The following is a 13,415-nucleotide window of genomic DNA, read 5'->3' on the forward strand; positions in this document are numbered from 1 at the left end:
TAAGTGAGGGGCCTGCACTACCCGCAAGGAGGGGGTGGGGCCTACCGGGCACCAGCACGGGGCGGGGCTTAGGTCAGGGGCGGGGCTAAGCTGGGAGAGGCCGAAAGGCCTAGAATAGGGGCGGAGCTTGAGGTAGCAGGGAGGGGCGGGAACATAGGTGTGGGCGGGGTCTGGCCGAGGCGGAGCTGACTGGGGGCGGGGCGAGGGTGGAGCTTGAAGGGAAGTCGAGGGGGCGGAGCTCGCTGAGGGGCGGGATCCGGGTTGGGGGCGGAGCTTAGGCTGAGCGTGGGCGGGGGGCGGGGCCGAGCGCAGTATCCGGCCAGGTGGGAAGGGCTTAAGAGACAGGCACGCGGTCTCAGCCTCAGGTACGGCCCCAGGTTGGGAGGTTGGGAGGGGGCGCCGGAAACTTCCGGGCGAGACCAGCGCATTTCCGGTCAAAATGGCGGCGCCCACCAGAGTCAGGTGGCAGCGACTCTATCTTTAGTAGCGGCGGCGACTTGAGGCCCGGGGGAGGTGAGGCCCGGGGAAGTGAGGTCCACCTCTCTCTGACTCCCCTCTTTGGAGAGGAAGGAGGAGACTTGTTGCTAAGACGTCCAAAGGGAGGGCTTGTTGCTATGGAGGCAGGGCAGTGGGGTTGCTAAGAGACAGGAACGCATTTAGTGGAGATGGGGGAGGGGGTTGGTAGGTGGAGTGGGTGGGGCTTGTTGCGAGGGAGGAAGGAGGGACTGAGACTTTGGGGAAGGGTCCTGTTGGTATGAAGGAAGGAAAGCGGGGCTGTGGTTAAAGTGGGTGCGGGCACAGTGGTTTGGGGTCATGGGGCGGGCGCGGAGCTCTCCTAAAACGTCACCTTCTCAGCAGACCCCCAGGAGTCGACCCATCCGGGCGCCAGAACTACCTCAGCGGTGACCACCTCCTACCCCAAACACAGTCTTCCCTTCAGAAACGGCCCATGGCGGACCAGGGCTCGGGGGGCAGCCGCCTCCCTCTGGCGCTGCCCCCAGCCTCCCAGGGCTGCTCATCCGGGGGCGGCGGCTCCTCTGCGGGGAACTCGGGCCATCCTCTGCCCCCTCGAAACCTTCAAGGCCTGCTGCAGATGGCTATCACGGCGGGTTCTGAGGAACCAGACCCCCCTCCAGAACCCATGAGTGAGGAGGTAAAGATGGAGGGACCCGATGAATTGGGGGGAGAGTGCCCTGGGCAGAGGCAGCGCCTAGGTGTGAAGGCAGAGTAGTAGGCTGTATTTGTCCTAGCTGGGTCATTGTAGATTGAAGGTCGGGTCTCACGAGTGTCTGGGAGGGCAGATACGGCACTGGGATGCAGAGTAGCTCCGCAAGTAAAGAAGGAGGGAGGATTCTCAGAACCCTGCCATCCTGGTTCCAGCAATATCCAGCTGTGTGACCTTGGGTATATTGTTTCATCTTTCTGAATGGCAAGGTCTTTATTTGCAAACTGATGATGACAATAAGACTAGTAACATGTACTTCACCAGATATTTTTTTTTTAAGATTTTATTTATTTATTCATGAGAGACAGAGGCAGAGACACAGGCAGAAGGAGAAGCAGGCTCCATGCACAGAGCCTGATGTGGGACTCGATCCCCGGTGTCCAGGATCACACCGTGGGCTGAAGGCGGCACTAAACCGCTGAGCCACCAGGGCTGCCCTTCACCAGATATTTCTGAAGATACACAGGACTCAGGGCACACCGTCAGAGAGGCCGGGCTCCTGCAAGCATCAGGCTGTTCTCATGAAGAGTGCAGGCTCTGTGGACAGACCATTTAGGTGTGACTTAAGGCTTTGTGGATGGCCGACGGTGTGACCTTTGTGTGTCACAACCTTTCTGGGCCTCAGTTTTCTCATCTGTGAAGTGGGGTTGACAGTAACACTTGGAAGGTTGTCTTGGAGATGAGTAGCAACATCTGTTATATGTGTTTAGCTGGCGATGGTGTTTCCAGTGTACAAAATGCCGTGCTAATCCAGTGACATCCATGATGTCATCGAACTTTTAGGTTAATGAAATGGGAACAGGCACAGAAAAATGAATGTCTTGGCCAAATTTGTTCAGGACTGTGACTATAGAGCCCACATATGAGCACTAACAGGCCCGATGGGAAAATAAAATTTAGTGGCCAGCTCTGAACTGTCAACTTACTTGACCTAATAGGCAGCATTTGATTTACTGGCCACCTGGACAATGGATCTCTTTCTTCATTTGGTTTCTTTCTTTCTTTTTTAAGATTTTAAAAATTTATTTATTCATGAGAGAGACAGAGAAGCAGACATCGGCAAAGGGCGAAGCAGGCTCCTCACAGGGAGCCTGATGCAGAACTCGATCCCAGGATCCTGGGATCATGACCTGAGCTGAAGGCAGACACTCAAATGCAGAGCCCCTCAGGCATCCTTCTTTCTTCATTTGGTTTCTAGAGCACTGTCCTTGTTTTCATCCTTACTCACTGGCTCTCCCTTCCTGTTTTCCTCAGTTGACTTTTCCTCATTCCCCAGCCTCTGAATGATGGCACACCCCAGGGCTCTCCTCGTACCTACCTCTGCTCACTTCCTTGGTGATCTCATGTGTTGAGACTATTTACCCTGATGACTCTCCAGTTTACATCTCTAGACCACTGGTTCTGATTTCATCCCCCTCAGGACATTTGGCAATGCATGGAAACATGTTTCGTTGTTCCACTTGGGGTGGGGTGGGGGCTACTGGCATCTAGTGAGTAGAGACCAGGGATGCTTCTCAACATTCTATAACATGCAGAACAATGGGACTGCCCTTCCCCCACAACCCCCGAACTCTCCAGCTCCGAGGGTCAGTAGAGCCAGGGTTGAGAAAGCCAAGTCTAGGCTGGGCCCCCTCCCTGAGCTTCAGGCAGCCTACTCACTATTTTACCTTGTGCGCATAATAGAGCCCTTGAACTTAACATGGTAGAAAATGAGTTCTCATCTTTACTACTCCTGCTCCATACCTGCTTCTCCTACCATTGTCCTCATCTCCTTCTGGTTGCTCAGGACAGAAATCTGAGAGTGCCTTTTTTCACACCCCATAGCCCCAGTCTCTCTATAAGTCTGGTATCTAAAAAATTTTCAGTGGAAGAGATACCCAGTGGGTAGCTGTTGAAGGAATGATAGGTCAGCTCTCAGATGTTGGCTGTTATTAGTAACAACTGTTATTTATGATTTCATCACTGATGGAGGTTTGGTTCTTTCCCCCACTCTCCTGCCCTGACAGAGGCGTCAGTGGCTGCAGGAGGCTGTGTCAGCAGCCTTCCGGGGCCAGCGGGAGGAAGTCGAGCAGATGAAGAACTGTCTTCGAGTGCTGTCCCAGCCTATACCCTCCTTGGCTGTTGAGGCTGAACTGGCCACTGACCAGCAGGAACGCGAGGGGGCCCTGGAGCTGCTGGCCGACCTGTGTGAAAACATGGACAATGCTGCAGGTATACCTGGGCCCACCCACGGCTGCCCCTCAGCATCCTCTGGCTCTTTCTTCCTTCTCAGCCCCATGTCCTGCTGTGGCTCAGCCCTTGTCTTTTCTCTTGGGGACCACACCATCGGACTCTTCCCCACCCTTCCAGCCTCCAGCCTCTCCCTCTCCTGTCTGGCTTCAACTCAGGCCCCAGATGGGACTGTCCTATCTCTTCCTGGTTGGTCCCTTTGCCACCAGGAAGGGACTTTCACTTACCCCACCAGCCTGGCTGGTATCAGGTCTACCTTCGTGACATTTTCCAAAACTGGTCATTTCTCCCTTGTCTCTTGGGACTGCACTGTCACTGCCTAGAATATGAATGAGGAGGTGGTTCTGGGCAGCATGGTCAGGGAAGGCCTCCCCAAGGGGTGCCATTTGATTAGAGACCTGGAGTGAATGAGCAGGTTATGGGAACAGCCATGAGAAAAACATAACAGGCAGAGGGAATAGGCCAATACAAAGGCCCTGAGGTACACATACATGCCTTATATGTGCAGGAACAGCAGTAAGGCCAGCATGACAGAATGCAGTGAGGGAGGGGCAAGAGGTAGGAGGTGCTGCTGGGTATGCAAGGCCTTGCAGGCTGAAGTAGGTGCTGTGGGTTTTGTCCTAAGTGCCGAGGAGCTGATAGAAGGTCAGCATCCCCCATTTCTTTTTCTTTTTCTTTTTCTTTTTTTTTTTTTTAGCATCCTCCATTTCTTTTGGAGGGGCATGATGTAGCTGTGGAGGGTGTGGACGTGTCTTTTCTGGATGTTTCACATAAATGGAATCGTGGAGTACGTGATCTCTTGTGACTGGCTTCCCTGAGTGTGACATCTTCAAGGTTCTCTCACATTGTAGCCTGTATTGTAGCTTTATTCTTCTGAATGGCTAGTTCTCCATCGTGTGGATTGACCTCATGTTTTTTTTTTTTTTTTTTTTAAAGATTTTTATTTATTTATTCATCAGAGAGAGAGAGAGAGAGAGGCAGAGACACAGGCAGAGGGAGAAGCAGGCTCCATGCAGGAAGCCTGATGTGGGACATGATCCTGGGTCTCCAGGATCATGCCCTGGACTGAAGGTGGCGCTTAAACTGCTGAGCCACCGGGGCTGCCCTGACCTCATGTTTTTTTTTATCTGTTTGCAACTGATGGGCATTTGGGTCCTTTCCCCCTTTGGTTATTGAGAATAATGCTGCTTTGAACATTGGTACAAGTGTCTATTGGAGTCTCTGCTTTCTGTGGTTTAAGATATTTATGTAGGAGTGGACCCATGATAACTCTGTGTTTAACTTTTTGAGGAACTGCCAAGTTCGCTGGTTACCACCTTATTGACAGAAACAAGTGGTGGGTTGTAGTTTGCCGAGCCCTGGTCTAGTGTACTGTTCTCCCATAGGGGTGTTCTGATTGTCACAAAGATTGGGGGTTGGTACTGGGATGTAGTGTGCTGGATTCTGGAACCCTAACCGCCTGAATGCTGGTGTTTTTGAGGCATGCTGGCCCTGGAGGGACCTCTGGTTGGGTGCTTGACGGATCCTGCACTTGAGGCAGGCTCTGGGAGCCAGCCCACCCCTCTGGCCTCACTTGCTGTGTTCACTTGTGAGGGCTGACTGCCTTGGGGGTTGAAACACAATGTATTTTCTCAGGGTTCTGAGACCCTGGTGTGGGCAGGGCTGGTTTCTCCTGCGCTCTCTCCTTGGCCTGCAGATGGCTGCCCTCTCCCTGTGTCTTCACACGGTTTTCCCTGTGTGTCTGTGTCCTGATCTTTTCTTATGAGGACATCAGTCTTACTGCGAGGATTAGGACCTATCCCGATGACCTCACTTTACCTGGATGATCTCTTACAAGGACTATCTTCAAATATAGTCACATTCTGAGACACCCAAGTGGTTGGGGCTTCAACATGTGGATTTTGGGTGGGGGGTGGTGCATAATTCAGCCCATTCCACTTGGACTTTCATCTCTCCTCTCTTCAACATGTGGATTTTGGGTGGGGGGTGGTGCATAATTCAGCCCATTCCACCTGGACTTTCATCTCTCCTCTCTCTGCACAGACTTCTGCCAGCTGTCAGGCATGCACCTGCTGGTGGGCCGCTACCTGGAGGCAGGGCCTGCAGGGCTGAGGTGGCGAGCAGCACAGCTCATCGGCACATGCAGCCAGAATGTGGCAGCCATCCAGGAGCAAGTGCTGGGCCTGGGTGCCCTGCGCAAGTTGCTGAGGCTGCTTGACCGGGACCCCTGTGACTTGGTGCGCGTGAAGGCCCTCTTTGCCATCTCCTGTGAGTGTCTGGGGCAGCCAGGGAGGGGCAGGGGCCCTGCTGGCATCTGCTCAGGGGCAGATGGAGGGGAGCCATAATTGTTTATTTATTCCCATAGCCAGTTAAGACTGTGCTGGAGACTGGGGACAGGGTGGTGAGCCAGCCAACCCCTCGTTTGTCAGAGAGCCAGATTCTGATGACATAGGTGCACCACTCAGCTTATGTGCTTCATGTGCATTAGGGTTCTTGGCCTCAGTGCTGTTGACACTCATGGTAAGGAGGGGGCCATCTTGTGTGTAATGGGGTGTTAAGCGGCACCCCAGCCTCTCTACCTGTTAGAGATACTAATGGCTGCCTCCTGGGCAACAGGTGCCAGGACGAGGATGATTCCAGTGCCTGTGGGGCACTCTATGCCAGGCCCCATGCCAGGCCCTGCGAGAGTGTTAACTTGTTTAGTTCATATGCACAGCCTCTGAGGTAGGGAGACCAAATCCACCTAGAGGAGGGACCGGGTGACAGCCTGGGGCACCCTGCAAGGACATGCAGATGTGGGGTTTGAGCCCAGGGAATGTTCTTAACTGTGGGTTGGGCTCCTGTCTGTGTGTGTGCCATGCTGGAGGCCCCCACTGGCCGTTTTCTTTTTTTTTTTGATACTGTTTCCTTTTTTTTTTTTTTTTAATTTTTGATTTTATTTTATTTTATTTTATTTTATTTTATTTTTCATTTTTATTTATTTGTGATAGTCACAGAGATAGATAGAGAGAGAGAGGCAGAGACATAGGCAGAGGGAGAAGCAGGCTCCATGCACCAGGAGCCCGACATGGGATTCGATCCCGGGTCTCCAGGATCGCGCCCTGGGCCAAAGGCAGGGGCCAAAGGCAGGTGCCAAACCGCTGCGCCACCCAGGGATCCCTACTGTTTCCTTTTTAAATAAGCCTTATGGAGATAGAATTCACAGGCTATAGAGTTTATCTTTTTAACATGTACAATTTAGCATATTCAGTAGGTTGTGTGGTGGCCATGACCACTGTCTTAACTCCAGAACATTTCCCCCACTCCCAAAAGAAGCTGCATTCCTGTTAGGAGTCCTGCCTCACCCCCTCCCTCCAGCCCTTGCAGGCAGCCACCAGTCTGCTTATCATCTCCACAGATTTGCCTGCTCTGGATGTGTCCACCATGTGGCCTTTTGTGTGTGTCTGGCTTCTTTTACTGATCATCATGTTTTCCAGCTTCATCTGCATTTATAACCTGTGCCAATGCTTCATGCCTTTCTATGGTTGAGTAATATGTCACTTATAAAGGGACCACATTTTGTTTATCCATTCATCAGTTGATTGGTTGGGCATCAAGTGGTTTCTACCTCTGGCTGTGAGAATTGTGCTGCTGTGAACCACGTGGACAAGTTTTTGCATGGACGTGTGTTTTCCTGTCTTCTGGGTGTACACACCTGCGGTTGGAATTGCTGGGTCCTATGGCAGCCCTGTGTCATCTGTTTCAAGTTGGAGGAAAACCTGTTTCTTTCACTCATGACATTTGTGACACCAAATGTGTGTGCAGGAGTTTACATAAGTCAGTTTTCCAATTCTCTGGACACCCAACTGGGCATTCTGCAGTTCCATTCTGACACTGACTACTCAGAGTTGGCACACCTCCACAGGTTAAGGACTCAGTTCTAAGAGACGGTCCCTCCTGCAGACACCAGTGGAAAGTTTGGGCCTTCTGGGGGCTCCTGGCTCGCTCAGTCATGGAGTATGCAACTTTTGATCTCAGCGTTGGGAGTTTGAGCCCCATGTTGGGGCTGGAGTTTCCTTAAAAAAAAAAAAAAAAAAAAAAAAGAAATTAGAGCTTCCTGTACTTATTAGCTACTGGCTATATATTGGGCATTGCCATGATCCACTTCTCAGGTTTGATACTTTGCTAGAATAGCTACAGAACTCAGAGGAATATTTATGTTTAGTGGCTTACTATAAAAGATATGAACAGGGACACCTGGGTGGCTCAGTTGTTAGATGCCTGCCTTTGGCTCAGGTGGTGATCCCGGGATCTGGGATTGAGCCCCGCATCGGGCTCCCTGTGAGGCGCCTGCTTCTTCCTCAGCATATGTCTCTGCCTCTCTCTCTCTCTCTCTCTCTCATGAATAAATAAATTTTTTTTAAGATTTTTATTTATTTATTCATGAGAGACAGGAAGAGAAAGAGGCAGAGACACAGGCAGAGGGAAAAGCAGGCTCCATGCAGGGAGCCTGACGTGGGACTCGATCCTGGGTCTCTAGGATCACGCCCTGGGCTGAAGGCGGCGCTAAACCCCTGAGCCACCTATGGATCCCCTAAATAAATCTTAAAAAAAAAAAAAAGATATGAACAGCCAGATGAAGCAGTGTATAGGACGAGGTCTAGAAGGGTCCCGAGCACAGGAACATCTGTCCCTGAGTTGGGGTGTGCCATCCTTCTGGTACAAGGACGTGTTCACTAACCCAGAAGGTCTGTGAACCCCACCGTTTAGGGAATCTTGTGGAGGCTTCCTCCTGTGCACATAATGGATCATTAATTCCAGTCTCGTCCCTCTCCTTTCTGGAGGTTGGGAGGTGGGGCTGGAGGTTCCAAGTTTCTTTTTTTTTTTTTTTTTTATTTATTTATGATAGGCACACAGTGAGAGAGAGAGAGGCAGAGACACAGGCAGAGGGAGAAGCAGGCTCCATGCACCGGGAGCCCGATGTGGGATTCGATCCCGGGTCTCCAGGATCGCGCCCTGGGCCAAAGGCAGGCGCCAAACCGCTGCGCCACCCAGGGATCCCGGTTCCAAGTTTCTAATCATGGCTTGGTATTTCTGAGAAGTAAACCCTGCCCAGGAGCCCACCTGGAGTCACCTCACTGGAACAAAAGATGCTCTTATCACCCAGGAAGCTCCGCGGGTTTGAAGAGCTTAGTGTCAGGAATGGGGGCAAAGACCAGATATATATTTATGTTACAGTTTGGCCCTGGGAAAAAGAACAGGGAAGCTGGGAAGGAACTCTAGTAAAGGTGAGAGAAAGAGTCCTGGAGCAGGTGACATCAGGAAGATCATGTCCAAAACTGAGGAGATAGGTGGACAGACAGACCTTGGGAGGCTTGGCCACAAAGGGTAGACAGCCTCAGTTCCCCAGACATACCAAGAGCCAGAGCAGGATTGGGGAGGGACGGGGCAAAATTTTCTTCTAATAGTCTATGTTAATTATATCTCAGTAAAACAATGCTTTAAAAAAATATTGTGCTTATGAAACCCAGGCCCATAGTAGTTGAAAGTGATAGTGGTGAGGCTCGTGGTGACAATGGTGACCTTGAGGCCTCTCTCTCTCTCTCTCTCTCCCCCCCTTTCTGTCAGGCCTGGTCCGGGAGCAGGAGGTGGGGCTGCTGCAGTTCCTTCGCCTGGATGGCTTCTCTGTGTTGATGCGGGCCATGCAGCAGCAGGTGCAAAAGCTCAAGGTCAAGTCGGCATTCCTGCTGCAGAACCTGCTGGTGGGCCACCCTGAACACAAAGGTGGGGCGGCCAGGGCAGGGGGCCCAGGACAATGCCCAAGGGAGGGTGGGGGAGGGGTGTGCCTGGGGAGGGGTGTGGACCACCCCTCTGACCCCCAAGCCCCTTCCCCCAGGGACTCTGTGCTCCATGGGGATGGTCCAGCAGCTGGTGGCCCTGATCCGGACAGAACACAGCCCCTTCCATGAGCATGTGCTTGGAGCCCTGTGCAGGTATGCTGGGGCCTCTGAGAGGACGAGGCCTGGGGCAGGTGCTCCCATTTTTCAGGCTGACATCACTGGGCTACAGCCCTCCAGCCTCCTCCCTTCTAGGATTCAGGAGTTCAGGCCTTTCCCACCAAGGGGGCAGGACTGAGTGCTGGCGCTCCCTGGGCATTAGTTTCCTCGTGTGTAGGGGGCTGACACAATAGCCTGGGAGGAGAGGGAGAGTCTTTCTGACCCCGCTCCCCCTGCACCCAGAACTAGCAGATTAGCGTCTGGAAAAGATGACAGACACAATTGAGCAGGTGGCAGCTCTGGTGTGTGGAGTGGGCTCCAGGCCAGGCTCTGTGCTAGGTGCCTTGTTTTGTACGCATCTCACTGTAGGCCCTGATGTGGGTGGGGACCCTGTGAAATTTGTATTGCAGATGGGGAAACTGAGCTGGGGAACTGTCTTGCCTGGGGCTCCTGTGGGAGCAGTGCAAGGGCGCACCTTTGAAGGTCCTGAGGATTGCTCTTTTGTTCCTACAGCCTGGTGACAGACTTCCCCCAGGGCGTGCGGGAGTGCCGGGAGCCCGAGCTGGGCCTGGAGGAGCTCCTCCGCCACCGCTGCCAGCTGCTGCAGCAGCACGAGGAGTATCAGGTACTGCCCACGGGGCCTGTGTGGTCTTTTCATCCATACGTTTGTCTCCTTGTCTCTTCGTTCCTGTGTTTCTTCTGCCATCCATCCAGCAGACATTTACTGCCCCCTCCCCTGTGCCTCATGCTGTATGAACACCACAGGCCAGCGGGAGAATGATGAATTGGAGTGTTTTAAGGGCTTAATGAAGTTATTTATTAGCTAAACTTTATAAGTGTTTACATCCTATCAGATACTTAATAATTATTTTTATTAGACTGATAAATCAGTAATAAAAGGTAACCAATTTAATATTTGATTAAATAAAAAGTAAGTAATTAAGTAGATAATGAGTAGCAAATAGATAAACAACTCAGATATTTAATTAGATAATAAATAACAAGTAATAAATAGCTCATTAGATATTTAAATAGATCAGTAACAAGTAAGTGATAATTCAGATAATTAGGTAATTAGTAACAAATTAGTGATAAAGAGCAACTGAATGAATATTCATATAGTTGTTTAGTTATCTAAACAATGAAGTGATTTAGCTAACTGATGATTAAGTAGCACCCAGATGTTGGTGCTTTAGCAAAGCTGAGCATGGCAGACGTGCTACCCTCCCAGGACTTCTGTTCTACTGAGTCCATTCCTCTGTGACCCTGTCGAGCATTTCCAGAGAGGTGCCAGGATTGAGGAGCAGGGAGGGCCAGGAGAGGCACACTGCTCAACCCCAGGTGCCTGCCCCAACCTCATCACAAGGACACGTGGAAAACATGCCCATGGGTTGTGCCCACGGGTTAAGCCTGGCCTAGCCTGGGCTTTCAGCTGGGGAGCACGTCAATTGTTGCTGTCTTGGGACATTCATTCTCTGCGCCACTGGCATGCCAGACCCTGGGCAGGTGATGCCAGGGCCCACTGTTGAGGGACACCTCCAGCAAAGTGACCAGCACTCCTTTTTTTTCTTCCAAAAAAACTTTAGCAACTTTATTGGGGTATCATATAATATATAACTATCATATAATAAATTCCAGTTCTTAGAAGTGTGCCATGTGAAAAGTTTAGACATAAGAATACACCTGTGAAAACCTCATCCTTCCATCCCTCCATTCGTCAGGGGCAGCTTACCCACGTGCCAGGCCTGGATATGGGCACTGGGGGATTTGATGAGGAGCAAAAAAGATACAGTCTTGGTTCTCAGGGCTTCCAGGGGTGATAGAGAAACATGTAGACAAATAAACAGAAGCATGTATTTACAAATACCTAGTGTGTGTATGTGTGTGTGTATATGCATGTATAGTACATGCAATATTTGTATCTGTGTAACTTAACATTGTTTTGTATAGTTTGACAGCAGGAAGTTATAACTACAGTGAAGGAAACAACCTGTGAGGGAACAGAGAAGGCTGGGCAGTGATATTTTCGGTACTGATGGCTGCTGTAACACTACTATAGACCAGGTGGCTTAGCACAGAAATGCATTCTCTTGCAGTTCTTGGGACTAGGAGTCTGAAGTCAAAGTGTCTGCAGGGCCATGCTCCCTCTGATGGTTCTAGGGAAGAATACTTCCTCTTCCAGCTGCCAGTAGTTGCTGGCATTCCTTGGCATTCCCTGGCTTAGTGATATGCCACTCCAGTCTCTTCATATGGCCTTCTTTCCTATGTGTCTGTGTCTTGGAAATCTTTCCAGATACTTAAGTAGAGGTCTGCTTTAATTCTAGCATAACTGAACAATGCAATTGGGATGGTATTCTGTAAGGTGATTCTATCGTGACTTAGTTCTTTTTTCTAACTCTTTTGTAAGTATTTTTGTAGGTAAATTGAAGTGTTAAATTTCATGAATGCCTTCTCATGAAAAGGTCCTGTGGTCATATGGTTCAAAATTCCAGATGCATAGGAAGGTCAAAAGTGAGAAGTCTCCCTGCTGCCCCTGCCCCTAATCACCCCGTACCTTCCCCACTTCTGTGTGTGGCCTTCCTAAGATAGTCTGTGCACATAAGCAAATGTGTGTATATATTCTTCCTTTCTACCTTCCTTCCGTGTAAAATCTACTTGTCCTGACCACTTTGTCGCTCCTTGCCTCGTTCCCTTTCATAATATCTCAGGGAAGAGTGCAGAAGGAGTGTGTTGTGTGTGGGCAGCCATGGCTGCAAGGTAGGTTGCTGTTTTCGTGTCATGACCCCTCTCTGCTGCTACCAACTCTGCTGAAAGAATAAACCTTTACATAGGTTTCTTTAGATGTGTGAGTATGTCTATAGAATAGTTTGCAAAAGGGGAAAAGCTGGATTAAGGTAGGTTAAGGATGAAGTTATACAGCTTAGGGCCATTTTTGCTAGCTATTGCCTGGTTGCTCTCTGTAAAGGCTGAACCAGTTGACTCTCCAACTGTGAAGGTGCTCAAAAGTACCTCAAGCCATTTGACCTTTTTTTTCCAAGCTGATTGGTGAAAAGTGGTATTCTAATCAGTTTATATTTGCGTTTCTCCCTGGAGGAAAGTTAGAGAGCTTTCCTTTCCTGTGAATTGTTCATATCCTTTGCCCATTTATCTACTGGGTGGTGAGTTTTTTTTTTTTCAATCAATATATTAAAGTTCTTGAAGTATTAAATATGTTAGCCTTTTCCGACAAGTTGCAAATATTTTTCAAGTTGTTTTTCTTTTCTTTTTGTTTCTGGCTTCTTTTTGCCATGCAGAAACCTTTTATGTTCATGTGGCCCAACCTAGGAGTGCTTCTTTCTTGGTTTCCGGGATTTGTACCTGTGGAAGGTTCTAATTTTAAGTGGGGATTAGTAGGGGTCGGTCATACCTGGGGAAATGAAGAGCCCAAGGGGCTGAGGTGAGGACAGACCAGTGGGGTATCAGAGACACTGGGAGGCCCTCATTCTGGTTCAGTAATCCAGGTACAGATGAGAAAGGAAACAGCGAGCCGTGGATCTCAGCTTGAGTCAGAAAACCCCTGGAGGCTTCTGGGGCTAGCACTGGGGAGGACAGAGAGGCTATCTCGGTGCCGAGCATGTTGGAAGCCGCCCCGCCTGTGCACTCAGAGCTCCTGCTCTTGCCCCCCTGATCCAGGAGGAGCTGGAGTTCTGCGAAAAGCTGCTACAGACCTGTTTCTCCAGCCCGACGGACGACAGCATGGATCGGTGAACCCCGGTGGCTCAGCACCCCCTCTCTGTGGGAACCCCAGGCGCCCTGTCTCCCAGGGGAGAGCAGAGCCTTGTTGGTGCGCAGCCAGGGCGGCCTAACCCGGTTCGCTAAAGAAGGCGCCGGCCCCTGGGCTCCACCCCTCACGCTAGCACTTTCCCCTTCCGCACTGCGTTCCCGGTACCCCCTTCCGTGTCCACACTGTTCTCTAATAAAGGTGTTCTCCTCCAGCTCCTTCGCTG

General features: G+C 50.6%; 1 protein-coding gene across 3 annotated transcripts; it reads left to right on the plus strand.

Annotated features, from left to right (window-relative positions):
* Window positions 1-280: 280 nt before the first annotated feature.
* On the plus strand, window positions 281-13,403 carry HSPBP1 (HSPA (Hsp70) binding protein 1). Of its 3 annotated transcripts, none has more exons than XM_038527842.1 (8): window positions 281-365; window positions 859-1,153; window positions 3,232-3,436; window positions 5,498-5,722; window positions 9,062-9,217; window positions 9,330-9,426; window positions 9,943-10,054; window positions 13,102-13,403. In XM_038527842.1, exons 2-8 carry the CDS (start codon window positions 950-952, stop codon window positions 13,174-13,176), a joined length of 1,074 nt encoding a protein of 357 aa, XP_038383770.1. In that variant the 5' UTR covers window positions 281-365; window positions 859-949; the 3' UTR covers window positions 13,177-13,403. The 3 variants fall into 3 exon arrangements, with proteins under 3 accessions (XP_038383770.1, XP_038383769.1, XP_038383768.1); XM_038527841.1 differs by lacking the exon at window positions 281-365 and adding an exon at window positions 372-513 and having other exon boundaries at window positions 856-1,153; XM_038527840.1 differs by lacking the exon at window positions 281-365 and adding an exon at window positions 372-513.
* The last annotated feature ends 12 nt before the right edge of the window (window positions 13,404-13,415 follow it).

Source organism: Canis lupus, chromosome 1 (genome assembly GCF_011100685.1).
Source record: "Canis lupus familiaris isolate Mischka breed German Shepherd chromosome 1, alternate assembly UU_Cfam_GSD_1.0, whole genome shotgun sequence".
In the NCBI taxonomy this organism is placed as follows: Eukaryota; Metazoa; Chordata; class Mammalia; order Carnivora; family Canidae; genus Canis; species Canis lupus.

What these genes read in the sequence shown, in the direction of transcription:
- HSPBP1 (XM_038527842.1), top strand. Translation starts at nt 950, where the DNA reads ATGGCGGACCAGGGCTCGGGGGGCAGCCGCCTCCCTCTGGCGCTGCCC. An exon ending in CAGAACCCATGAGTGAGGAG is followed by an intron (nt 1,154 to 3,231) that starts GTAAAGATGGAG and finishes CTGCCCTGACAG; the next exon opens with AGGCGTCAGTGGCTGCAGGA. An exon ending in AAACATGGACAATGCTGCAG is followed by an intron (nt 3,437 to 5,497) that starts GTATACCTGGGC and finishes CTCTCTGCACAG; the next exon opens with ACTTCTGCCAGCTGTCAGGC.